The sequence below is a fragment of the Rutidosis leptorrhynchoides genome, unplaced genomic scaffold, assembly GCF_046630445.1.
Source record: "Rutidosis leptorrhynchoides isolate AG116_Rl617_1_P2 unplaced genomic scaffold, CSIRO_AGI_Rlap_v1 contig253, whole genome shotgun sequence".
Taxonomy (NCBI): Eukaryota; Viridiplantae; Streptophyta; class Magnoliopsida; order Asterales; family Asteraceae; genus Rutidosis; species Rutidosis leptorrhynchoides.
In genome coordinates, this window is record NW_027266501.1 from 39,787 (window position 1) to 67,188 (window position 27,402).

The 27,402-nt window shown below is 33.3% G+C and overlaps 4 protein-coding genes across 4 annotated transcripts; 1 reads left to right on the top strand and 3 right to left on the bottom strand.

Annotated features, from left to right (window-relative positions):
* Nucleotides 1-483: 483 nt before the first annotated feature.
* Nucleotides 484-2,936, bottom strand: LOC139882282 (DNA (cytosine-5)-methyltransferase DRM2-like). The gene is given in 7 exon segments (XM_071866640.1): nt 484-918; nt 1,309-1,763; nt 1,766-1,982; nt 2,119-2,210; nt 2,298-2,421; nt 2,595-2,794; nt 2,870-2,936. Coding segments are annotated over 7 exon segments (1,590 nt in total).
* A 2,708-nt stretch (nt 2,937-5,644) lies between these two features.
* On the bottom strand, nt 5,645-9,526 carry LOC139882287 (sucrose transport protein SUC4-like). Its single transcript, XM_071866644.1, is given in 8 exon segments — nt 5,645-5,757; nt 5,760-5,802; nt 6,057-6,100; nt 6,185-6,248; nt 6,611-7,350; nt 9,001-9,303; nt 9,306-9,348; nt 9,350-9,526. Coding segments are annotated over 8 exon segments (1,527 nt in total).
* Nucleotides 9,527-11,534: 2,008 nt separating this feature from the next.
* Nucleotides 11,535-12,233, bottom strand: LOC139882283 (protein ZW2-like). The gene has a single exon (XM_071866642.1). It carries the CDS (start codon nt 12,231-12,233, stop codon nt 11,535-11,537), a length of 699 nt encoding a protein of 232 aa, XP_071722743.1.
* An 11,409-nt stretch (nt 12,234-23,642) lies between these two features.
* LOC139882284 (receptor-like protein kinase 7) lies at nt 23,643-26,746 on the top strand. The gene is given in 5 exon segments (XM_071866643.1): nt 23,643-24,008; nt 24,010-25,534; nt 25,537-25,926; nt 25,929-26,195; nt 26,352-26,746. Coding segments are annotated over 5 exon segments (2,943 nt in total).
* The last annotated feature ends 656 nt before the right edge of the window (nt 26,747-27,402 follow it).

A 27,402-nucleotide genomic window follows, 5' to 3' on the forward strand; every position in this document is an offset into this window, starting at 1 on the left:
ATTACTCTTGTTTGCGATTCTTTCATCCGTCGCCATGATTTCCCCGATTTCAAGGATTTCATTGAATCGAAAGGACGTTCTACCATTTTTACATTAACTTCTTGTATTTCCTGTCAATCTAAAGCTGAACTAAGAAAATTGTCTCCATAATACAATGTTGAAATGTCTATTTCAACTCTCTCGTGCACAAGAAAATCATATATAGTTAACATTTAGACTTAGCTCGTGAGCTAAGGAGTAACTCTGTTTTTGGGGGATTTACTCAATATCACAAATTAATGGAGTTGCCTTATAGCAAGATTCACAGAATACCCAGTACTATTTAAAAAGTGAAACTCAAATGTATAACAGTAGTAATTCATGCACATAGTGATATCCTTAGAACTGTAGAATATTAAATTCTCTCTAACACATGATGATTTCTTAGAATTGTTGGATATGAAATTCTCCATGGTTAGAATCTTGTAAAACCTGATCTGCCAGCTATACTGAATAAGCACCTTTCTGAGACCTCACTTCGTGGAGAATTCGGAAGAATTCAAAGAAAAGGGAAGATTCCTTACCCTCAAGACCATCTCTGTGAACCCTGTTACCGCCGGTAAGATTATTACATGGACTTCCGCCAACTACCAAATCGAATCCACCAATTGAGTTCATCAGCCTCTTCAAGTAGTCGGCATCGAGCTTTTTCACATCTGCAATGTGGATCAAGTTCCCACTATGATTTGTTTGATCCCACCAACCCTGAAGGACCTTATGACTTTCTGATATTTCCACCGTAATCACATTCTTCAATCGTATGCCCAATTGATGAAGAGCAACTTCAGCTCCACCAATCCCAGAGAAAAGAGAGAGGACGTTTATTCCATCAGGATACATATTCTTTAACACAGAGAAATGATATGCAACGGTATGCACCTGAATCAAAGAATGACATGATAAATAACATTGAACTACAATTTCGATCAACTTTAAGAAAATTAGAATTAATGCAGCAAAAAAGAAGACATGAAGTATGGATGAAAGAAATAAGTTGGTTTGCCAGAAAAGCTACTTAATTTTTTATTTATAATTGGCAAGGATTAGGAGATGGTTCTTTTCTGCCTAAGTGTACTTTTGTTGTACGAAACATGGAATACTTATAAGGATTGGATACATAGATGACAATTACGAGTGTAAACAGACTGTTACTAAAAGCAGTATGTTTTATGGGGTATTGGGGGTGACACCCAGTTCGAAGTTATAAACATCAATAGAATTTCAACTTGACTAAAAACAAAATAGAAAATTCTAAGATAGCTTTCCTACCTGGAATGAGTTTCCAAGGGCCTTATACCGTTCAGACATAGAAAGTCCTCCTCCTCTTGTATGGTTTTTTGGAAACCCAAGAATTTTTTCCATCTCATCCGGTTCAAGTGGTGCTACCTTATTCTTTCCAACCCATATTAAATTCCACCTTCTACACTCTTCCATAATTTGCTTCTGAACATCCAGGGAAGGATCTCCCTCACAATTTTCAAGAGCTTTTCGGATCTTCTCAGTGAGCTTCGCACTACCGTGAACTGTTTGAAGACAATTCAGTTTTGTTCTTTTATCCCATTTTGGCCACCATTGTTTACTTAACGGCAGTGCTTCTTGTATATTCAGTGGTTGAGGTGGGAGAAGAGGGAACCTATTTTCTATGGGTAGATTGTGTACATATCCCCTTTTTCTATTTGCAGCACAAAAAAATTTGGAGTCTACGAACTCCGGCTTCACATCATACGAGAGATGGTTTCCCAACATCCTTTTGGAGCGAGGGCCACATTCTCGAAATAGAAATATGGTGGACCTGCCGCTAGTTTTGGAAGCATCCTTTGAGAAGAAACACACTTTTGAAAGGGGACCCCATACCCAATCATCGGCTTTGGGAAGGAAATTCTGACATCTTCTTCAAACATCGGCATTTTCCTCTTCTTGTCAGGTAATAATACAGGCATTGGCTGTAAAACACAAAAGTGTATGCAATATCATCAGTTAATCAGTTCGATAGATCAGCTAAACAACCTTCACTGTCTATGCAAGAGAATTGATATTTCCGTTCTTTCAAACTCCTTAGATAAGAAAAGAGACTTTAACCTTTTCTTCTTTCACAAATGGAACATCATCTGTCCGAGCCATTTCAGCCGCAGATATAGAATCTATCAGTTGATCCATTGTGACATCTGATCCTATAATTTTTTTGACAGGATGTTAAGGATGTCATAGAATAGGAAAAAAAATCTACAACATAATCGATTGAAACCTTAAATGCATACCACATCTCTCCATTGCCATTATTGCAACTTCTTCTGAGTACCCCATACTCTTTAAGCACACTTTCTTCTCCTCATCTGAGACAGGAACTTTCTTTTCCTCGTCAAACAACGGTGGTGAGACTTCCTAAACACAGAAAAACAAAATGGATAAGTAAAATTCAAAATAATCACTTCGTAACTGGTGTAATGCTAAATTTTCGATGAAATACATTCGGCAGTATAATCAGTATGGCAATCCATTAAAGTACCATATTCACATTGCAGCTTGAAAGCAAGCACATTTCTATGGTAAATTACCTCATTTTCATAGCAGCTATCAAAAAAACCATATTCTAAGTCTGTAGAGAAATCATCTTCAAAGCCATCATCAGGTTCTTCTTCGTTGATGTGCACTTGATATTCAGGATGAAAGTTTTTGAGATGCCATGCTTTTTCTTCTAGAGGCAGACTTTCAAGAGTCTGTAGAGTTTCCAGTATAGATTCTTCATTTGACTTCCCTGAAAAAGTTGTAAAGCATAAGGTTATCGAAGAAGTTTCAAGGCAATAATGATTCTTATGTAATAGCTATATACCAGTCGCCTGAATTGCCTTGCAAACCATCTCCTCAGAAAACCCCATCTCAACAAAGTAATTGACCATATGGGAGTTCGAAGAACTTGTTCCTGGGGACACCTTTAGGCAGAAAAAATTGGAAGTGAATTTCTAAAACAATATTCGGATTTTATCACAAATATAAAGGAGTAAAGTGAGTGAGGAAAAAAATATTATTGCAACCATGACAGAAAGTAAACCTAAACGACAGAAGAGTACCATATTTCAAGACTTGAAGACCGGCGGAAGTCCCAATGTATTCAAGCTGTTTTGAAGTGAAAAGTGAGAAAGAAGTTTCAAAAGGACCATAAAAACTAAAGTGCAGTTCCAAATAGGCACGCTTAACTTTAAAGATGCTTACAAGATATCTTGCAGGACATAGTAATTAACAGATTTTATGGAAGAAATTCAAAAAGCAGTGAAGCAAAAGATTATAAAACATATGTTTTGTCCATGATTTCACTGATTATAGCATGTAATTATGAATTAACTGAGGAAGGGGATGGTAATGTCTCTTACCTAGCACGCTCCGAGCTCCAGAATCAAAATAAATCCTACATTTTTAATAGCAGAATGTCAAAAAACAGCAGAATCAAATTGTCTCCAATATCTAACTAAGGACTGCCATTTGACAAGATAAACTATTCACATAGCAAGCCACTTTCATAACAAAGTCAAATGCAAAGGTCAATACGAAGTCAAATGGTCAAGCCCGACCTACAAACATACATGAAACTTTATCCAGTTACTATTCATATCAAAGATTCAGGAATGGATTTCAGAACTAAATCTAACTTCATAATCGGTTCCATATATAGTTAAAGACTAATCCACCATAATTAACTTTACAAGTTAGTCCATTAACATTATTTTTCGCATAATGGTGTACCCATAAATCAAACAACAACACCTCAATTTCTCCTTAACAAAGGTTCAATAACATGTTCAAATTGGGGTTAATCCATGTGCATGCTTTCCAATCATGGTTAAATCCTTTTCAAAATGTATTTTCAGGTCATGCCCATTCATCAAAGACCATTTATAAACACCCGATGACAGTTATTCAACCATCAAAACACCTCAATTTCTCCATTAATTAGATGACCAATCGGGATTGATAAGAAAAATACCCAATTTCCAGGCGTTTATGTTGTGTTAATATAAGATAAGATGAAAAATGAAGTACATTTTTGCATTAATTTGATAAAGTTAAATATAAATAAATACTGCACCTTATAATTAGCAAATAGAATATAAGCTCCAACTCCTCCTTTCTTTTTTTTTTTTTTTTTTACCTACGTTGGAGTAGATGATGAAGCAATTATAGTATAAATTTCTTCATCAAATACTCCAACATTTTATATAAATAATATATAATTTAATTAGAAATATGCCATAAATTCATAATATAGTCCAAACCCAAATGAATTCATAATCAATTTTGAGCTTGCAACTATTACGAAGTTGTTATAATTTGGGTTTGGGCCAACTTATATACGTTAAATACATATGATATCTCTATTAAGCATTTGATTGTTTATATAGTCCATCTAATTATTTAAAAATTTCGATCCTTATGTCCGATCGTTCATCGTTGAGTTGTTATAAATGTGATGTAAATATTTGAAGTTGGATTAAGTTACGTTCCATTTTATTGAATTAATAAAATGTTGATGATGTTTTTATTGACATAATGAAAATTTTTGTTAACATTCAAGTCAAACCACATCAATTTAAGTATTTGTTGGTCGAAGGATCTTGTACTATTGTAAGACCTACTAGAAGAGTAAAAACAAACGGAAGCCGAGAACTTGGAAGTGAACGATATTTATGAGTGATCTATAAGAGGTTAATTAAGTTTAGGGTTAAGTTTTTTAGGTTAAAATAAGAGACTATTTTTTTTATTTTTTTTTGAAGTTAAAAAATAAGAGACTATTTATAGCGATCTATAAGAGGTTTGAGATTTGCCAGATAAAGTAATAGATGAACTGAATATATATGAATTACCCATTTGCCCAAACTATTTCATATCCAATATTTAGCATGATCGGTGTGCAATTTTGTTACGATGTTAATTTCACATGCTTTTGAATTTTGGCTTTTTGTCCTACTTAACATTAGCTAGGGAAGTCGATCTTTCATCCTTGTCTTTTTTTTTTTGATGATATCTTTCATCCTTGTCGTGTACGAAATCGGCAATGCAAGTATTTTTTTTCTGGGACATAGAGGTACATGATGGAGAATCATATGATAAAAATTAATTATTCTTCTATCGATAAGAGAGAATCAGCTCCTTGATAGTCGACCACGAGACATTCTTCCCAGCATTAGCTATGTATGTAGTCAACCTTCCCCATAATAAACAAATTTCCCAAAACTCTTCTTCTTCGTTCATCATTCTTCATCTACGTGTACGATCAATCGAACCCAGAATTTCAACATGATTTAATAAAAAATCTAAATATAGGCTGTATAACATGCGTTTATTTATAAGATTATAGATATAAATACTCTGTAAATGCTAGCACTTTCAATTCCATCACATCCCATAATGTAATAATAATCACAACATGAACAAAGCAACATGACAAAAGCTTTGGAAGGTCAGTCAGAACTACAAAACTCAGGAAGAAATAAATTTATTAATTGATAAAAGTAAAAATAACTGTACAAATTCAGCAAACTGTTGCACTCGATATTGATATAAATACGTTATTGTACAAAAAAATAAGGTACAGCAAATAATACCTACTCACTCACATGACCAGCCTTGGCTTCTGAGCACTGGATCGAGGAATAGCTAAGATGGCTATAAGTCCACTGGCTAAGGCTGAAATACCTCCGACAGCAAACGCCGGCGAGTTTCCCCGCCGAATAGCTGATCCCATGGCCCACTTCCTATGGAGACTACGACCTGTGTTTACGAAAACCAAATTATATGTCATCCTACGCAGGAAATGTCTTGCAACACAAGAAAATTAAGTGGAACTCAGCAGAAATTCTAACATATCAATAGTATTAGTTATATAGTATGGAACTCTAAGAAGAGGGATTGAGCATATATTGACTGAAGCCCGAACAGTTTGGTCTTCTATATTTATTATTCTTTCAAGATGAGCATTGAAAACAGAGCAGAGAAAGAATGCTAAACGTTAGAGGCAGAATTACCTGTGGTATAACAATTGCCAGATTAAGAACCCCCATCGACAGTCCTATAAGAACGAAACAAAACAAAACAATCAGGACAGTGAATCTATTAAAAACCATTCTAAAACTGAACTCAAGAACTGACCCACCTTGGCCGAGTCCCAAAGACTCAATACGTGAGGAGATTAGGGCATAAGGAACACTGTAAGTAATCTGCAGTTGATGAAGCCAAAAGGATTAGTTAGTACATAAGTTCAGTTCTTTGCTGGATTCATAAAGGAATCGCTTAAGAAAGGATGTTAGTGCAACCAATTTGTGACATCATTTCTGGGATATTCAAAACCTGGGACCTAACCATAAAGCTAGCTATTCTAAATTCTAATGGCTAATTTTCCAAAAGACATCCAACCTGTTTAAATTTAGGTGCCAACCAAGTGTGATAAAGTATCAGATCTCCTCGAAACCAAGTTTAGTCATCACTAATTTATATCCATTCATTTCACCATAGTTTGACTCACTAAATTTCAGATAGAAAACCTCAAAGCCTCTTATATCGAGTAAAATTAGAAACTCACCGCCAATGGAACGCCGAGAAATGTGAAGATCAACAAAGCAACAATCACAAATATATTTGGCGGTAGATCGTGGCCTAAGTAGCCAGCATGGTTTGCAACATAGGTGACGATAAGCATGGCAAGAAAGCAAAGTGCCATGAGGATGTTGGAAAGTCCCCAGATAAAAGCTGCACCCCACTTTCTGCAAAGCTTCTCCATGAGCACAGAAGTTATTCCTAGAACAACTGACTGCAGCATGAGACCCAAAGAACCCATTCTGACTCCATCATTGTAACTCTGACCTTCATTAGGCTCACCTCCATAGATCTCTCTCCCCATCCAATCAGTATCAAAGAGGAGAAACGGAAACCATCCTATCCAAGTCAAAGCAATGACTAACAAGATTGTCCATATTTGCCCTGAAAAATATTTGAAAGTACCAAATAGTTCCCATAGGAAAGCTTCTTCAGTAGGGTTTCCAGATCCTTCTTCAAGAGAATGTACAGCCGTGTCACGCGAATCTAGAGGTATCTCGTGCGCTGCCGTGATGCTCAAGTACGTCGTTATAGCGATAAATGCAACATCAATGAAGAAGGCAGATTTAAGATTGGCACAATCATGGTTGCATCCAGCAGTCAATGTAAATGAGAAAACCTTAAACCAACCACTGTATGCTCCAGCAGCATACCCAAGTACATTGCCAACAGCCATGAACAGTGAGAAATAAGCATTCGCCACTCGAGTCCTCCTATGATCCTTCCCTAACCAAACCAGAAGATAAATGCTTGTCAGTCCAAGGATAAATCATAGAACAAGCATTTACGTGAACATTTAAAATACTAAACATTTAATCTATAACGATAATAATAAATAAATAAACAAAACAAAAAACATGCCTTGATGGCGCAGAGACTTCAACTATTTTGTTAATGACCACTAAATTATAAAAGTACCAAACAGATGCATATCTTCGTTCTTGTTCTAAAACATCCCATAGGCTCCGGTTAAATTTTAAATATAAACAAGAAATCGACTAATGCCATCACTTAATGTTAACTTAAAAGATACAATACAGCAATGACAGCCAAATCCAAAACTCATCAGGGTTGGTTATATGAATCACATTTATCCAGTTTTCTTTCTTTGCGTGTAAAAACCTAAGGACGCGGTTAAGTGGACCTCCATCCAAGAATTTAAGCTAAATCCACCTTTCTTTTCTTCCGCAAACACCTTTTCCTTCACAATTCTATATCATTACATCCATAAGTTAAAAATTTAAATGACAAAAGCACCTTAATTTAAACTTTCTCGTCTTCATCCTAATAGACTCACGTGGGAGAGGGTAGTTAGAAAGGATTTAGAAATTTTAGATATTTCAGATAACTTAGTAGTCGAGAGAGGAGAGTGGCGCTGTAGTATCCACGTAGATGACTTCCTATAGATAGTGTCATAGGGTTAGAAAAGCTAGTTATACGATATATCATTTCTCTATTAGGGATAAAAAAACTATGTATACGAATAAGCACTATATCTTTACATTATATAGCATGATTTATTATATGCATTTGTATTATCGTATTTTATACATGATACTATTATTTGTTTTATGATATGGCATGTGATCTACACATTGCCCTTGGACTTAAACGTGAGGATTTATATAGCCGACTCCACTCGGTGGAATTGAGGCTGGTTGTTGTTGTTGTTGTCGTCTTCATCCTAATAGAGTCATGTGTAATTATTCATGCAGATTGTAGCCACTCAACTTTAACGTGAGACTCTAACGTTTTAACTGATCCAGTAACAAAGTCAGTATACTAAGCTCCAAGCACAAACACAAAATCATACGCCACGAGTGACATACACCCATTTTACAGAAACTATTTCAGTTATTCTTTGAGCTTCATAAAACAACCATGGCAACAAGAATAAACCAAAGGAACAATAGGCCAGAGGAAGGAATATGTATGCTCCACCAAATTGTCAAATATAAAGAGCTTATCATCAATGTATTCATATCCCAATATTTTTCTAGAACCCAAAACTTAACTATTAGATATAACAAAGCTGATATGCGTAAAGCCCATTTCGGTTGAACTATTAGCACAATATGCATCCGAGAGTTAAATGTGGAACAAAGACAAATAATGCATCACTCATAATAATCTGGGTCCATCTCCAACCCCACTTTACCAGTACATTAGCAGAACCAATAATAGAAACAACCTCAACACAGTATCTGTATTCTCTAATGCTACTAAAGTTCTAGATTCCATAAAACAGAACGCGATATCGATAAAGCAGAAAATAAAATGTGAATGTATTAGAAAACTCAATTAAGTAGCCAATTAATAAAAGCTATTGTATAAAATAAAAAATGGGAAATTTGGAACTAACTTTGAGTGACTAACCAGTGAGATCAGCAAGTAGAGCTCTACAAGGACCCTGAGTCATGTTATTGGCAACATCCAGTATCCAAAACCCAAACACGAAAACCCCAATTGCACGAGGCCTGGAGCTTTCGTTGTCGCCAAGCCACCACCCAATATCAGCGGAGTGGCCGATCAAAAGCACCGCAACGGAAATCATGACAGCTCCGGCGACGATGAACGGTCTCCGACGGCCAAACCGGCTTTTGCATCTGTCGCTCATATGGCCGACGAGGGGCTGAACCAAAAGACCAGAGAGGGGACCACAAAGCCATATAATACTTGCCAAGCGTGAGGGATTCCGAGCTCTTGCACATATGGAGTGAGCAGTGGAGAGCTGAAGAGCCCATCCGAATTGGATTCCGCATGCGACGGAAGCTACACGGAGGAGCTGCCGCAGAGGAATCCTTTTTTGCGGTGGCTGTTGACGAGCAGGCGGCCGAGATGACGACGACGACCCCGAAGGTCGAGCCTTATTTCGGCTCCGATCAGCTTCAGGGATCGCCATGTAAAACTGTTACCCTCTCTGTCTTTGACTGTATGGTGAATTCGAGCTTTTTGGATGCCGGTAATGGAAGTACGGTGGTCGGAGAGCGACTTAATTACGGGAGTTGATTGACTAGAAGAGTGAAATCAGTAGGACTTTGAGCTGTTTTGAGATAGTACTTAATTTATCACTACCTCCGGTCATGTTTGAGCTATTTTAGCCGATCTTAATACTTTATTTTTATTGATTTTTGATATTTAAAAGTGACCGACGGAGTATATACGTGGAAATAACTGCCATAATAAAAAATAGCGCGCACAAGTCCAATATTGTTACGGAATGATGATGGCGTGCTTTTTGCTACGTAATGACGAAAATAATCTTCGCTTCATGCGAATGAGAAAAGGGTGTTTTGGTAAATGGATAGTAAAATGTAGGTATTACGCTTTTCTTTCTTTTTCTATCATCAGTGGACGTTGTCAGTGTCTAATGGGGTCAGGCATTTTGACGTTGTAATCAAATTGAATTGAAAAAAGAAGATATTTGAGTGAGTGAATGATTAACTTTTGAGCTGTTAATTTCAAAAGGGATGCTATTAAAATAAAGTCGTTTGCTTCTCTTTGCTTCTGCATAAATCTTACTCAAAACGTTTTTGTTATGCATAAAGTTCCTCAACTATGCTCTGGATTATAATGGTTCCCTTTCATTTGTTACTATTTTCATAATTTACGCACTTTTTTATTTTGCCATAAAATATATATTTTTTGTATTCAAATAGTAGACATTCTGTGATGTTTTGTGCATATCACGAATGTAATTTTCAAGACAAATTTTGTTCAAATTTTACTATTATATTTTTTATACTCTTTTATTTTATTTTATTTTTTAGTGTGTGAGTAGAAAGAGAGATAAAAAAATAAATATGTACAAAATTAATTTGACATTATAAAATGTCAACTATTTAAAAAAAAATCAAAAACTTCATATATTTATATATAAAGGAATATGATTTTCATGTTTAAATTAAATTAAAATATGTTAAATTTTCTTTTTTATTTTATTATTTATGTTAATAATGTAAAAAACATGTGTCGAGAGATGGATTAGAAAGAATGACAATTATTTTTTTTTATGATAGGAATATCAATTTTCATTGATATGTAAGTCCATGTGATGTCAATATTGAATCTTTCCGTTATTCTCATCAAACATGATTTATACTCAACTTTACAAAAATATATTAGAAAAAAAAAACTATATTAAAGTTGAGGGTCCGGGTCGAGGGTAATATGGGGAAAAATCGCTTTGCACTAGAAATGAATCGGACCAGAAAGTTGGTCTCGAACCAAGTTGACTTTGAAGCAAGATGGGTAATATGGACTCACTAGAGTTTAAGTCAAGTGGACCAATCTTTGCATTTAACTGGCTTGCCTTGGATCATAGTTGAATTTTTACCATATTTTTTTATTACAAAGTGGTGACATGGCTTTATTTTTTAATTAATCCTTGAAAACTTTCGTCATCTACTATAGGCAATTGGAACCATGAAACAAATACTTTAGGCAATTGGGCACCGAATGTTAAAATATAAGGACCTCTGCGTATATTAATTATTCTTCCTTGTAACAAAAAAAAAAGGGACCACATATATGTAGCCGTTGCATTCGAAATGACAATTTGGCTGGTGAAATGTGAGAAGAAGCATCTATTCTCTGAATCATAAAAAATGCAGAGAGAGTCAGCAATTTTTCTGTAGACTCACAGAGATAGTATAATCTAACATTCCTTTTTCTTTTATTCTAATATGCTGCCTTTTTTAAATTACTTGTGCTACAATCCAAGTGTAGCAAAAACTAGTTCTAGTAATCTATTAATCTGCAATGATTTTTTAACTTACCCAAAATCGGACTCATCCAATTTATTAGATAAAAAACTGTAAAAATTGTAAGCGGTTTAACGTAAACCGCTTACGGTTTGTCTGATGAGTCCGATTTTTGATTTGTTTTTTAATCATGACCGATTAATCTCTTCATACTACTTTAGAAGCAGAGTCTTTCTCTTTTCCCCAACTCCTAACCTTTAACTGAAACTGAGCCGCCGCTGCAAGGAGGTTGACCATTTGCGAGGGACTCAAAATCTTCACAATCTCGAAGGCAACATTCCCTCTAAGCTCATCGGCTTTGTTTAAAGCACCCAACTTCACATCCTTGAGGCGATCCATTTCATCATTGAAATCGGTCACTTCCCCATCGACCAGAGCTCTGAATTTCCTCGCCAGCGTTAACAATGGTGGTCCGGCAACGCTCTCTTGAATCTCCGCCATTGTTTCCGTCAGCTTCCTCTCCTCCATTTTCGTCTCTGCTTTCAATTGCTCGATCCTCTGTTCCTGCTCTGTACTTAAATCCTTAATCGAACCAGAAATTAAATTGAACACGACCGACGGCCTGAACCCACCAATCCAACATAACGATTTCTCGAAAGAAGATAACCACGGAGGGGAGAAGAATAGATAGACGTTTTTGTTTGCGGCTTTCGTTTTCTCGAAGAAATATTCTCGGTAGTGAGATAATACCTGGTCGATTAAAGTGTCGATTTTGTGTACATTTTCCGGTTCCATGGCGACGAGGAGCTGATCGAGGAAATTCTGTTGCCGGATTAGCCAATCGTAGAAAAACGTCTCGAAATTTTCTCTGACATTTCGGTTTTGCTCTCTCTGAGAGTTAGCCATTGTTGTTCTTGTGTTTGGTTTTGACTTTAATACATAACAGGAAGACTTGATGCTGGCAGAGTTCAACATTTATATACATTTCAATATAAGGTGGTGGTTACTTGGATTCTTTCAGATTAAAAAAAGATAAATAAAGGGAAAAGTTGTTGTCTGGGTGCTAGTCAAGGAGGAAGATGATCTTGATTCTGACTAGTGACGTGGAGTTGAAAACTTTCTTGAGTCCTTAAGCTTTGATAAAGTTTTCAATTTTTCTCTTGTACTCTTTAATCATATGATTTTGCTACTTGAGATTCAAAATTTCAAGGTCATCTGAGTACATGTTTTAACGGGAATTCAACATGGTGGGTCCCGTCGCAGTTGATATTTTATATGGAACGTTGAAAATTAAGGTGGTAGACTGCAAAATAGACTAAACTATGAGTACCTGAAACTGAGGATTAAATTGTAATGATATAAAGTTTAGATGTGAAATTGCTCAAAAAATTTAAGTATCCTCGTTCATCCCTTTGCTTAATGAATAAGAAATTTGGCCCATCCAAACATACCAAGAGTTTACTTCTTCTTATAGTGTAGTTAAGGTTTTTTCTTAATGAATAAGGCCAAATGATATATGGACCGACATTACGCGCGTGAACACGGATTTGAAATCAGTGGATTCTAATGCAATTCAACTTGACCGCCAGCTTTTTTGTATGATCGAAAGATATTTGTTACAAAATTCCTGACTGACATCAGATTCTTAATAATAATAATAATAACATTACTGTCAAAAAAGATAATTACAATATTATTAAAATTACGATATTATTCGTTCGTCTCAAAATAGATGTAAAATTTTATATAATAATTTGTATCTATTTTGAGACGAAGATAATATTAAATAAAATCTAATAAAGAAACGTGTTAAAAGGCCAGCTATGGTGGATTGTTTTGACTTATGTCAATGGCATTGTGATTTAATGTCAAAAGATAATAGGCCCGACGGCAACGACTTGCATATTTGAAAGCCCACGTGAAGCACTATCTGGAAACATCATCTCTTCACATCATTCTAAGTTAAGTAATGTAAGCATTTTGTTTTAGCAACTCAAACAAGTATTATACTATATTCATGAAAAACATATTATACATGTTAAAATATTTATACATGTTAAATATTTTATATAATATAATTATTATATTAAGATGTATCATTTGTTGACGGTGATACAAATGTATAAATATTTATTTATATGTTATAAATTTTATTCCTATCTTATAGAAATGTATATAATAAAGTACTTCATTTATATTTTCCTCATCTATGAAAAGAAGTCATGACTTATTCTTTCGTCATATGAATGTTCAAGTAGGGTTTAGGTTAGAAATTAAGTTATGTATAAGATATTTTAATTGAGGAGCATCAAATAATTATCTATAAAAGATCGTCAGTTAATTGACATGATATTTTCGCTAAGTCGTGATCCTTTGAAAACAACAAAAGATATATAAAATCTGAGATAAGAAATAGAATGGATTTTATTTCTTAGCTTCTTTTTCGTACGTCTTCCTCATTAGTTGAGCTTGTGGCGCCGCATTCAAGATCGTTTCCTTTGTTTGTCTAAATCGATCTTCTCTTTGGTTTTTAAATTTTTCTTTTCAAATGTTAACATGAATCATCAAAAAAACATATCAACTACCATTATCCATCCAATACAATGTCGTATAATTTGGATGGATTACACTATAGTGATGGTCCATAATTTTTTTAAAAACTTCTTTTTTTTTTGTAAGAAATAAGAAGAAGAAAAGGAGGGGGTGTGCTGAGAAACTCAAACTCGAGAAGAGTGTTAAACTTCTTATATAGTTGAGAGAGAAGCTCAAGTCCATACCCAACTACTATCATATAGTATAGCAAGTTGGTTACATTTTAGCTCCACGAAGCTTATGCTATTTTTTGAATATGACAAATAAGATCCTATAATCTAGAAGAATAGAAAAATATATTAGTATATTACAATTTTTCCTTTTGAAATTTAGTATATTACAATATTAATATTTAGGGAGTGGTAAATATATCTATCTATACATATATATACGCATATATATACTAGTTTAGTATCCGAGGATCGCCCCGATTTATCTAGTCAAATTTAATTAGAAAAAAAAAATCATATTTATTGAAAAGTAAGTAAATAGAAAGTAGTTTTAGAAGCATTTTTCAACATTCAACTTAAAATATAAAACATTTTCTGACACTCAATTTTTTATACTAACTATTTTCACATTTCTACTATACAAATTAAACTACTTGACGCATTATATTTCTTTTTATGATGATTATTAGATGTATTAAACTACGTCTACTTCAACCCCAAGTTCCTTATACTTATAAAACTCATATATATCTCTTTTAACACTCCAAACAATATAGACCGAAAGTTAAAAAATAAATACTCAAGCAAAGACCGAAACTATATGTTAATTTTTATGGCTCATATGTAATGGTTGGCTCGGAGGAATTGCACTTTTACATTGAGAACGTTTATCTCAAACCTTATGAATAAGGGTCTCCATCCTCTCATTCGATGGAGTCACACATTCAAAACAATGAAAGTATACATAAATTTTAAGGCAACCAAAATTCTTTCGATAGAACAAGCAAGTCAAGCTGCAGTCAACTTACCTCTCGTCACTTATCACGATAGTCGATGATAAATTTTGTCTGTCATAATTATTATTTGCTTATTGTTTTGATTGTGATCATTGTCACTGACTCATTGTCATAAATTAGTTTCGTCATTGTTAATCAGAGTATTGTCAAGAAATTATAACTCTAACTCATTTGAATTTCTAAAAAATTAATAAAATTATTAGTTTTTTTATCTTATTTGTTCCGGATTTTACGCTTTCTATATTTCGTGTTTTATCCGAAATTACCATTAATGTAAGGCAGCTCTTAAACTTTGATCAAATCTTTGTTTCAAGGAAAAGAAACCACTGATTCTATTGTGGTATAACAGTAGAGAAACTAAAAATATGGCTGGAATTGATATTACGCTAATGGAAGAAACAATTTGTATAGCAAGTTTTATACCACCTCCATTTCGTAATAGATGTACAGTATATAAAAATTTGCTAACTATTTTCGCATTTGATAATCAAACACGCAAGCTTAAATACCAAGTGCTTCTGGGAGTAACATAATAATGTGTGGGCTTGTCACATAGATCGAGCCCAATAAGAATAAACAGAGTCAAAACACGATACTGCTACATCTACTAATGGTTAAGTTGCAATATTCAATTCAGAAATACTCCGTATATGTTTTAAAATACAACGTTTTTACTGTTCGAGAGTCAAATTGATGTCATAATTTTTACATACTCCCTCATTTTCTTATGCAATTTTATATAAAAAAAAAAACGATAAGTAATTATGGAAAGAAGTAGTAATAAAAAAGTTAGATATATGTATGTTAGGGAGAAATAAAATCATTGTCCCTATTAAATTATCAGTTTTTCCATTTAAATTAAACGTAAATAAGGCAATTGAAGCATAGTTTTAAAAGAAATTTTCTAAACCCTAATAGTGCCCGAGAATATTCAGATTATTTTTTCTTTTTACTCACTGTCAACTATTTAACTTAAAATTAGGTTTCATTCTATTTTAAAATATTTCTATTTTTATGGGTGTAAAAGAACAGAGACAATGTCTACACTTTTACTCCTTCTGTGTAAAAGTAATATCATACGGATTCGATTTTTGAAATAAGATGTACTATTACAAATTACAATTGATTATAATGACAGCATAATCTGTGGTTTTAAAGTTTTATTACTACAACTTATAACACCATAATGAAAAAAATAATTATAATAAAAGATATGTGTGGAAAAGAAAAGTGGTCAAAAGCTCTATCAGGCAATAAAAACTGATTGGTATACAAAGGAAATATAGGTTGTGAATTGTGACACAACATGCACTGCACTGTTTTTACATAAACAAAGATATAGTGTTCGCATTAAAGATAGTGGGACTTTTACATTAAATACGAATCAAATCCAATTAAAGTCGTTGGCTGCTAGTAAAGATAAATCATGTCACATAGGATTTTAGCTAGGTCGACGATCACTTGGGAGTAGGGAACACTTGGAAAATGTGCTATGGGAGTGGATTAGGATATGGGCATTTCCTACCATTATATATAGTATGAGTGGATTCATGAATGTTTATGTCTCTCTTTCAAATGACAAATGATAAATTATTTTATGAATGAATATATATATGAATCTCCACAATCTACATGGGTTTGTCTTCCTTGGTGGTGTCTAAGTTGATTTTTTTTATTTTTACTTTCATTTATCTTTTGCGTTTACTAAGTTGATTTATTTTTCCGTCAGTCGAAAGATATATCATGAACATTTAAAACTTCAATAGGATTGGAATTAATCATATTCTATCTCCTATATAAATTGTATATATTATGTAATTTAAAATAAAAGAAAAATTGTGTTAACATTATATTATATGTATGATTAGCTCTTATTACATTGGACATACCAACTTAACTAAATTCTTTAGTATGGAGAAGTTGTTTAAATCTTACTATATGTTTATCAGCTTCGATATTAATTAACTCATTTAAGACTATATGTAGTTGTGTTGATTTAATGATTATATTGCTGTCGATCGATCCATATCCACCCAAAGAGATGTTGGCCTTGAATTGATCGGTACTCTATCGATTTTTCTATAGATTTCCACTTGTTGCATTGGTTTATACTTCGTCTCTAATTAACTGTCACATTTTTTATGTAAAATATCTAAGAAATATGACATTTAATTAGGGATGGAAGTTGTAGTTAACCATTCGATTTACTTGACAATGTTTTTAATCTCCCTTTGTAAAAGCTATTTATGATTTTATTATTACTTAATGAAACAACATACGGCCGTGAAAATATTTTTCATTTAACTTTAATTTAATAGCTTGATCGTATTTCGTGCTCTATTTTATTATTACCATCAATTACTACTACTACGTGTTAGAACAGATTGTCTCAAAAAACTTGAGATCACAGAATAATTGAATAATGCAGCAGAAATGAAGGAAAAAAAGATCTACAACAATAATAACTTGGAAAAGAAGAAAGCAGATTTGAAAAAGAAAAAAATTGGAAAGAAAAAGACAATACAGACAATGGTGGTCGAGAAACTAATCTTAAAGATGTTAATAAAGCTTATGAAGCTTGGAGAATCAAAATTGTGCCCTAAACAATCCAACGGAGAAGGAAAAATAGATTTCTGCAGGAAGGACAATGGTGCATATCGTCAAAACTGTAAGGACTTTGGTGTAACTTTTGGAAACGTTAAGGGTCTGACTGAAGAAAACAAAAACGACGTTCCACCGGCCGGAGAACGATTTGGCGGAGTTCAGGCGACCTACCATCAGACTCAAGATAAGGTCAGGGTCATCGTCATATCCTCGAATTGACGTATAATTCTCTCTATCAAAAATTCCCAATTCTAGGGTTCTTATTTTACTGTTCATGATTTAATTTCCAGTTTTAGTCTTCTGAATAAGATTAGTTTAAATTGGCAATGTGCGTAGCTTCACTTGACCATTATGAAGTAGTTTGTAAGTCGTAATTAGTCTGATATGGCCTAGAACCTGCAATGTGTGTTCGAGTTGGAAATATCAAATTGGAATTAAGGGTTTTCATTAGAAGTTGTTGCAGCTAGATTTATTGATTTGAAATCGTTAAAGAATATCCATCGATGGTTTCTGAATGATGAACTTAGAATTCTAAAGCTTGGTTGAAGATTGTATTGGTGGGTTTGCACTGTATTTCAGTTTCAATCAAGTTCGAATCAAAATCAAGTTAGAAGTTTGTTTTCAGTCAAGTTAAAGCTCTGTCAAGTTCGTAGAAATATTTAGAAGATGTTCAAATGTTGTTGTGTGATTGATCAAGCTCAGAATGAAAGTCAAGCAAAAGTCAACTAAAAATGGCGTCTTTGTCGATTTGGAGAAGATGATGATTCAACTATTATTTCTGCTTCTTTTATAGTATTACCATTTCGTAAACGCGTTGTGGATTACCCTAAGGTGCAAAATCAAGCTGAGGTCATAAGAAGATTCTAAAGAGAGATCGTGCAAAAAGAAAACCATTTCTAATTTTGAATTTCTAGTTTTGTTTTTCTCTGGTTTTGTTAAAATCCAACTTGTAATTTATTTTTCATTTCCGTGTCAGCTTAGGGTAAAACATTGGATGCCTATATAAAGGCTTGTAATCGTTTCTTTCATTTATGAATGGTAGTAGCAATTCAAAATCGCCATTGTTCATCTTTTTACAGTTTTAAAAGTTTGGTTGCATTGGTATGAGAGAAACCATAGAATCCGAAACCCAAAATAGTTTTTTTAGGATCCAAACAATTTAAATACCTACAATAAACCTTAGAGTAAGTTAGATCAAATCGATTAACATGACGAATATGATCATAAATCTCAATTTTAGTGTATTTTGATTCTAGTCTTTGTTTTCTATTGTTGAGTTCTTGTGTTTTTGTGCAAATTTTAGTTGTTTGCAACTCGTGACTATTCCAATCAATCTCTTTTTTTCTTGAGGAGATTTCAGTTCCTACGTAGTATATATTAATGGTGTAATCACGTAAGTGAGCTTTAAAACACAACATTAAAAGGAGAATATTATCTCTGAAAGGTGAATCCATTGATTCAAATCAAAATATGAGAGAAAGTGAGCATAATTAGGACTAGAGCACATGCATCCAGTAGTTTTAATGAAGAATAATTCTTCCTTAATTAGATGTTTTGTGGGAAACTCTTTCTCTTTGGCATTAATACATTTTTCCTTTTTCTAATAAAAGATTTTCTATGACGTTGCGCAAAATTACAACTTATAAACGTTGGCAAAAATGTTATAATAGTAACTGATCACACTTGATAATTGAATTTGAATGGCTATGTGTTTAGTAGGTACCAAACCGACAACAATAATTGCTCGGCTAATGGGATATAACAACTTCAAAGATTCCGATCCAATACTCTTTAGTAATATTAATATTTCCTCAATCATTGACTAATTAAGTTAACTATGAATTCTACTCCAGTCATTTCAGTTGTATATCATAAATTCGCGTCAAAGGCCATTAATTGAACAACACAACTTAGAATTTCTAGCACCAATCAAGCCAAGTCCAAACTCTATATATATCACAAATAGTAAGAATTAAATCAGTCATCAAATGCATTTGAACTACATCTATGTAAAATGGAAAAGTTTACTATCTTCCAATGACCACAAGAATCGAAGTCAAATGTTTACATATTTTTTTAATTACATTTTAAAAAGTAGGATTTACCATAATTTTCCTTTTCTTTTGAAGTTATAGAGTGATGTGCATTGAGGGAGTAACATTTTTGTTGGAATAACTTCATTCAAACTCCAAAAAAGTAATGAATGGGAGTACGTGAAATTAAATATACACCAATTTTAATGCACACCACTAATTTAAACTTAAACTATTATACGTTACGGTATATACGACCATTTAAAACGGTAATATCTACTAGCATATATCAAAATTAATATGCGTTTAGCATGATTCATGAAGTAGGTGGTTTTTCTTGATCAGAAAGTACTGTATCGTGCATTTATCTGAAGTGAAACTAAATTAACACCATATTTCATATACACCAATTTTAATGGTGTGTAATAATATACATAAAATTTGGTGTGCTTTTAGCATGTATCCCTTTTAACACAATCATTAGGAAGTAATGTAATTATTGAAGTACTCGCACGGTAATTATTGAAGAAGAGACAGATGTCGACGTCACCTGGACAACATTCAGTAGTGGACTGGGCCCCACTACTTTTGTTGGCACTTTCCAGTCAATATTGCACGTTTGGTCTTGGAACTAGAGACCTAGCTAGAAATAATTAATACCTATGTTTGATTATTTAGATTAGATAATTCATTTGATTATGAGACGGGACTTATTTTAAACATTGAATGATTTACATTTAATATCTTACGACCAGTATTTAATATTAAAAACTTCTAAACTTGAGTTTATCGTCATAAAAATAATACTTTATCCTTACTAAAAATAATAATTTATGCTTACTGACCGATCTATTTCTTTTTTAATTCGATTCTATGTGATCGGTGACCGAAATTCACAATCCAATTACTTCCTTCGATTCACCTCAATATCACGTAATAAAAATTATTTTAATTTATTTTAAGTATTATTTTTTAAAATCAATTTATTTTTGAGCTGTTTTTTCTTTTCAATTTTATTCTTATATTTATTTTAATAAATATTTTTATTGTATTAATATTTGAGAAATCTGAGCTTTTACCCCACTATTTTATAATACCAGGAATTTATTTCTGTTGTTTTGAAATTTGAGTTTTTATCCCCACTGTTTCAAAACGTTAAAAGATTTACCCTTCTGCCGTTAACTCGTCCTACGTATCAAAATTAACTAATAAACAAGAGACACATGTCACTCTTACGTGGACAAATTTCCAAGTCATATAATATATATTTGATAAATTTCCAAAAAAAATTAGAACATCTTTATATAATAAATTTAATATAATTTATAAAATAAATTTATAAAATAAATTGTATTAAATAAATATGAGAAATAAATAAAAATTAATAATTATTTTAATTATAATTTTTTTTATTTAATAGTAAAAAATATTAAGTTATTAATAATAAATATTATTATAATTTAAGAATTCAAATAATTTGTAGAATTCAAATTATTTATGTAAATATAATGAAATTTTATATATAAATAAAATAATTTATGGAATTCAAATTATTTATAAATATGAAATTTGAGAAAAATTTAATTTTTATCTTTTTATTTATATATCAAATTTTATTTTTATTCCATAAATAATTTAAATTCTTAAATTATAATAATATTTATTGTTAAAATTTAATATTTTCCTATCATTCAATAAAATTTATCATACTTAAATTAATTATTAATTTCTATTCATACCTCATATTTTATTTAATATAATTTATTTAATATTAAATTAAAATTAATTTATAAATTTTATAAATTATATTTTATTATTTTATATTAAATTATTTTTATTAAAAAATATTAAATTATATATTATTAAATTATATAGAAATTTAGTATTTAATTTTTTTTTTGAAAATTTAAAATAAAATTATAACGTGAAAATTCGTCCATATAAAAATGACACGTGTCAATATTTTATTAATTAATTTTGGACACGTAAGATAAATTAACGGTATAAGAATAAATTCTTTAATATTTTGAAGGATAAAAACTCGACTTACAAAATAACAAGAAAAAATAGTAGAGATTCAAATTCAATTTTTCAACTTTAAAACAATAAATAATTAATAAATATATATATTATTAATTATTTTTTTAAAATTTATCATGAACAATTGAAAGTGAACGAGTAATATAGAAGAAAGTCGAACCCAAAGCGTGGGATGAAACGAGAGGCATATTCATTGAATAGAATCTTCTTCGAAATATAGCAAATTTGTCACTGAATGAGAGGTGACAGAATTACCACGCGCGACGAGTAGCGAGTGTGGAGACATGTCCCACCTTTTTTATATTGGGCAAGAAAACATTATCTGTAAATAGCTATCGTGGAAAGATTTTGTGAGTGAGTGCATGGTGGTGGCATTAGTCAAAGTTGGCAACTTCGGGATTGGACACTTTCATGCTCTAGAGTCTGGCCTAACGACAATCATTATTACGATGACCGACGATATAATAACGTTGAAACAGGTCCATCTTTTTAGGTTTCCATAGAATTATTTCGGTTTAATACTCCCTCCGATATTCACTAATATGTCTATGTGGATCGATAGTAATTCGATAAAACTTAGGAATCCAATTATTAAAGTGATCAAAGATTTAGGACAACCCATACTTATTTTTTTTCTTTTGAGCTTTCCATATATACTTTTTGTTTAAAAGGAAATTGTATATGACATATTTATGTGTCTTTTTCAACGACACATGAATAAAGCCCACTAACAAAATAAAAGGAAAAGGAAAAAGCTCCATAAACAAATTAATTAATCCTCTAATATCATACTATTTTCGTCAAAATTAAATATAAACATTTTCATATATTTATATGTAAAAGGAAAATAATGACACGTTTGTGAGCGTGTGATGTTGCACTAACAAGAGTACAGTTCATTTGCGCTTATCACAATCACTAGATAACAAAATCGCATTCACTTTCCACCTAAAACAGTAGACTTTTCTAAACAAAAACAAACTTCACAAATCATTGGCCTACTGTTTTTAACTGTCGGAACCTTGAATATTTGGGTTAATAAGTAGTGAATCCGGCCAGTTTATCTCTTTAATGACGTTGAAATTTTTGCTTAATATTTCTTCCGTCTACTTATATATATATTTTAGTTTTTCTTCATTTAATGGTGAATGTATATATCTCTTTTTAAATATATTTAAAAAAATTTAAAAGATATGTATTAGCAGACGGAAGAAGTAGTAATGAATATTGTATGTCATGATTTACTATATGCTTAAGTTAAATGATTGATTATATGAATACTATATCCAGTCCACGTACATTGATTTTATTTTTTCCAGACAAAAGTAACATTTTGAAAATTTAACTCAGAATACAGTTGATATCTCTTTTTTTTATTACTAATTTGATAAATTTAATATAATTTTTTTTATTATTAATTTGATGAATTTAATATAATTTTTCTACTCTTCACGAAATCAAATTTATAATATTTAGACAGATACTATTTTCATATACGAATAGATGTTGTTTTCGAATTTTTTTTTTTGTCTCTAAATAATTGTCGTTTTGGATTCCTAATGGAAACTTTAATATAAATTGACAATTTATCCCTTATTAAATGAAAAGAGAATGTCATATTGGCTAGATTAATTAAAGCAGAGGTAATATTATAATCTAAAAAAAATATCATAATTATCAATATTAATATGTGTAAAAAATGTGAAAAACGACATATATTCAAAGACGAAATGAGTACGATGTATCATGTATATCACTTAGATTGGTAATTGGCATGCACATTCTTTGTAAGTTCTGTAGAAGATAAAGTATATTACTCTTTTTATTATGAAATGTAAAAAACATGACAGATGAGTAAAATATAACAAGGACAAAAATATTGGGGGTGGAATATTGAAAATCATTATTTGTAGGACCGAATAATTAATTTGATTTATTTATATAAAGACTGAAATGAAATGTGAACGCCCGCCACCATGAAAATAGTAATGGCTTTATCTTAAGTCCACCGCCAAACACTCTGTTTTTGCCAGACTAACAAACACTTCTCTCTCTCCATCTCTCCGTTCACCGTCCGGTATGTCGTCATACCACTCTCCTTATCTTCATCTCCTCCTCTTCTTCTCCCTCCTCGTCGCCGGAATCAAATCCGACGAGTACGAAATCCTACTGAACATCAAAACATCCCTTCAAAAGTCAAATCCCAATGTGTTCACTTCATGGACTTCCTCCGTTTCCATATCCAATTTCACCGGAATCACTTGCAATTCCGACGGGTTAGTTTCGGAAATTGATCTCTCCAATCAACAATTGGCCGGAAGTCTTCCTTGGGATTCGATTTGCCAGCTTACTGGACTGGAGAAGCTCTCTCTTGGATTCAACATGTTGTACGGAACTGTGTTGAGTAATTTGAGCAACTGTGTGAATCTCCAATACTTGGATCTCGGGCAACAATGGGTTTACCGGAAACTTTCCCGATATATCGTCTTTGAGCCGGTTACAACATCTGTACTTGAACAACAGCGGTTTTTCAGGTTCGTTTCCATGGAAGTCGCTTCAGAATATGTCGGAGCTCGTGACGTTAAGCATCGGAGATAATCTATTCGAACCAGTTGAATTCCCAAGAGAAGTTCTTACTTTGAAGAAATTGAATTGGCTTTATATGACGAATTGCAGCATCGAAGGCGAAATCCCACCTGAGATTGGAAATTTACCGGAGCTTATCAATCTGGAGCTCTCTTTAAACAATTTATCCGGCGAAATCCCGGCTGAAATCGGAAATCTTCATAATCTATGGCAGCTTGAGCTGTACGGCAACAGTTTGTCCGGAAAGCTTCCAGTTGGATTGAGAAATCTAACAAAGCTCGAGAACTTCGACGCTTCCACGAATCAATTAGAAGGTGATCTATCCGAATTACGATTTTCGACTAATTTAGTAACTCTGCAGCTGTTTCAGAATGGATTTTCCGGCGAGGTGCCGAAAGAGTTTGGCCAATTCAAGAAACTCGTGAACCTTTCGCTGTATACGAATAATCTGGTTGGTTCTCTTCCGTCAGAGCTTGGTTCTTGGGCTAAATTCGACTTCATCGACGTGTCAGAGAATTCTCTTACCGGTCCTATACCTCCGGACATGTGCAAGCAAGGGAATATGAGAGGTTTACTAATGTTACAGAATAAGTTTACAGGGCCCATCCCGGAAACTTATTCAAATTGCCACACATTAAAGCGATTTAGAGTCAGCAACAACTCTCTTTCCGGTGTAATTCCGGCCGGAATATGGGGATTGCCGAATGCAGACATCATCGACGTTGCCATGAATCAGTTCGAAGGTCCATTGACTTCAGATATCAAGAATGCAAAGTCTCTAGGGAAGTTGCTGACCGGAAGCAATAAATTTTCCGGCGATTTGCCGCAGGAGATTTCACAGGCGACGTCTTTGGTCGGAATTGACCTTAGTTATAACCAGATTTCGGGTGCACTTCCGAAGAATATTGGAGACTTGAAGAGATTAAGCAGCCTTAATTTACAGAATAATAAAATCTCTGGTTCAATTCCAGAGTCAATAGGCTCTTGTGTTTCTCTAAGTGATCTGAACATGGCTCATAATTCTCTATCGGGGAAGATTCCGTCTTCTTTAGGGTCTCTGCCAACTCTTTATGCCTTGGATTTATCGGAAAATCAACTTTCCGGTCAAATTCCTCAGAGTTTGTCGAAACCGAGGCTGAGCCTTCTTGATCTGTCAGATAATAAATTATCTGGTCGTATACCTGAATCTCTTTCTATTGAAGCATACAACGGAAGCTTTTCGGGAAATCCACACCTTTGCAGCTCAACAGTTGGCTCTTTTCGGCGATGTTCACCGGATTCCAGGATATCAAAAGATGTCCGTACACTCATTATTTGCTTTGCTTCTGGAACAATCCTCCTGCTTCTGTGTCTAACTTGTTTCTTGCGCTCGAAGAATAGAGGAAAGATCATGACCGCTCGTTGAAGGAAGAATCGTGGGACGTAAAATCATTCCACGTTATAACCTTCAGCGAAGATGAGATTCTGGATTCTATCAAGCCAGATAATGTAATCGGAAAAGGAGGATCAGGCAGTGTTTACAGAGTTGAACTTCCCGACGGTAAAGAACTTGCAGTGAAGCACATTTGGAATGTCGATTCTGTCGGACGGAAAAAGAGCTGGAGCTCCACGCCGATGCTCTCGAAAAAGGGTGGAAACGTAAAATCCAAGGAATTCGATGCGGAAGTTCAGACATTAAGCTCGATTAGGCATGTAAATGTCGTGAAGCTCTATTGTAGCATTACTAGTGAAGACTCGAGCTTGTTGGTCTATGAATATTTACCGAATGGTAGTTTGTGGATCGATTACATAACTGTAGAAAGATGGAGCTTGATTGGAGGACGAGGCACGAGATCGCGTTAGGAGCTGCTAAGGGTTTGGAATATCTACATCATGGATGTGAGAAGCCAGTGCTCCATAGAGATGTCAAGTCTAGTAACATTTTGTTAGACGAGTTTTTGAAACCTAGGATTGCTGATTTTGGTTTAGCTAAGATTGTTCAGGCCAATACTGCCACCAAGGATTCAACCCATGTCATTGCTGGAACACACGGCTATATTGCTCCTGGTAAGTGAATTACGCATTTACGCTTGTAGTTCTACTCTTTTTTTATGTGCTTCTAGGGATTCGACCTCATGATATATCACTAAGACTACATATCGGTCATTTACAATAATTATGTCTTGCTATAAATGTTTTCTTATATTTCATTTTGATTTGCAGAATATGGGTACACGTATAAGGTAAATGAGAAGAGTGACGTGTACAGCTTCGGAGTAGTGCTGATGGAATTGGTAACTGGAAAGAAGCCGATAGAGCCCGAATTCGGAGAAAATAAAGACATAGTGAGTTGGGTTAGTAACAAGTTGAAGAGTAGAGAAGCAGTTTTAAGCACGATTGACTCTAGAATTCCTGAAGCATTCACGGAAGATGTCATTAAAGTGTTGAGGGTAGCAATTCTATGCACATCTAGACATCCGACTTTGAGGCCTACGATGAGAGCCGTAGTTCAAATGCTGGAGGATGCCGATCCGTGTAAATTGGTCGGAATTATCATCACCAAAGATGGAGCTGTCAAGAAACAGCAAGAGGTAAAAGATGTGAAGTCTGAAATATGAAGCATTTTTTCCGAATTGTGTAACATAGCGTAGAGTATTAGATCTTTTGGGGTTCTCCTTGTATCATAATTCTTGTAGAGTAGTGTGTGTGCTTGTAACTGTAAGGGAGCCAAAACATGGTTCCATTAATTCCTCTGTATGATAAAATAAGTAACTAAATGGAAGAGAAATAGATGCCAGTTTCCACTAATAGATATGGTTGGCACTTTTACCTCGTTTTTGAAAATAAGTTGGAGTTTGAAGATCCATTATTTTCATTTTTCTAAATAATGATGTAGACTTCTCGATTTTAAGAAAGCTATATAACTTGGTAAGCAAGGAAACTCAATTGTACTCAGTCGGATGATGAGATATTAGAGATTAAATCTTAAAGATGAAGGTAAATATTACACTTCTAGGACTAAAACAAGAACATATAAAATTTTTGGTACTAATTTCTTACATCTATGGTGCTTCTCACATGAGCATTTTTAGAAAGCTATTTGCAAGCCAAGTTTACTTGTCCCAAAATGGTACTGATCAGAATAAGTTTACCTTTAATTCCTAGAGTTTTCACAAGAGAGCATATGTAATTTTATACTGTAGCTAGCATATATACACTCCAGAGCACCTAGGAAATCTACTACAGTAGAATATAACAAACAAATATCAACATT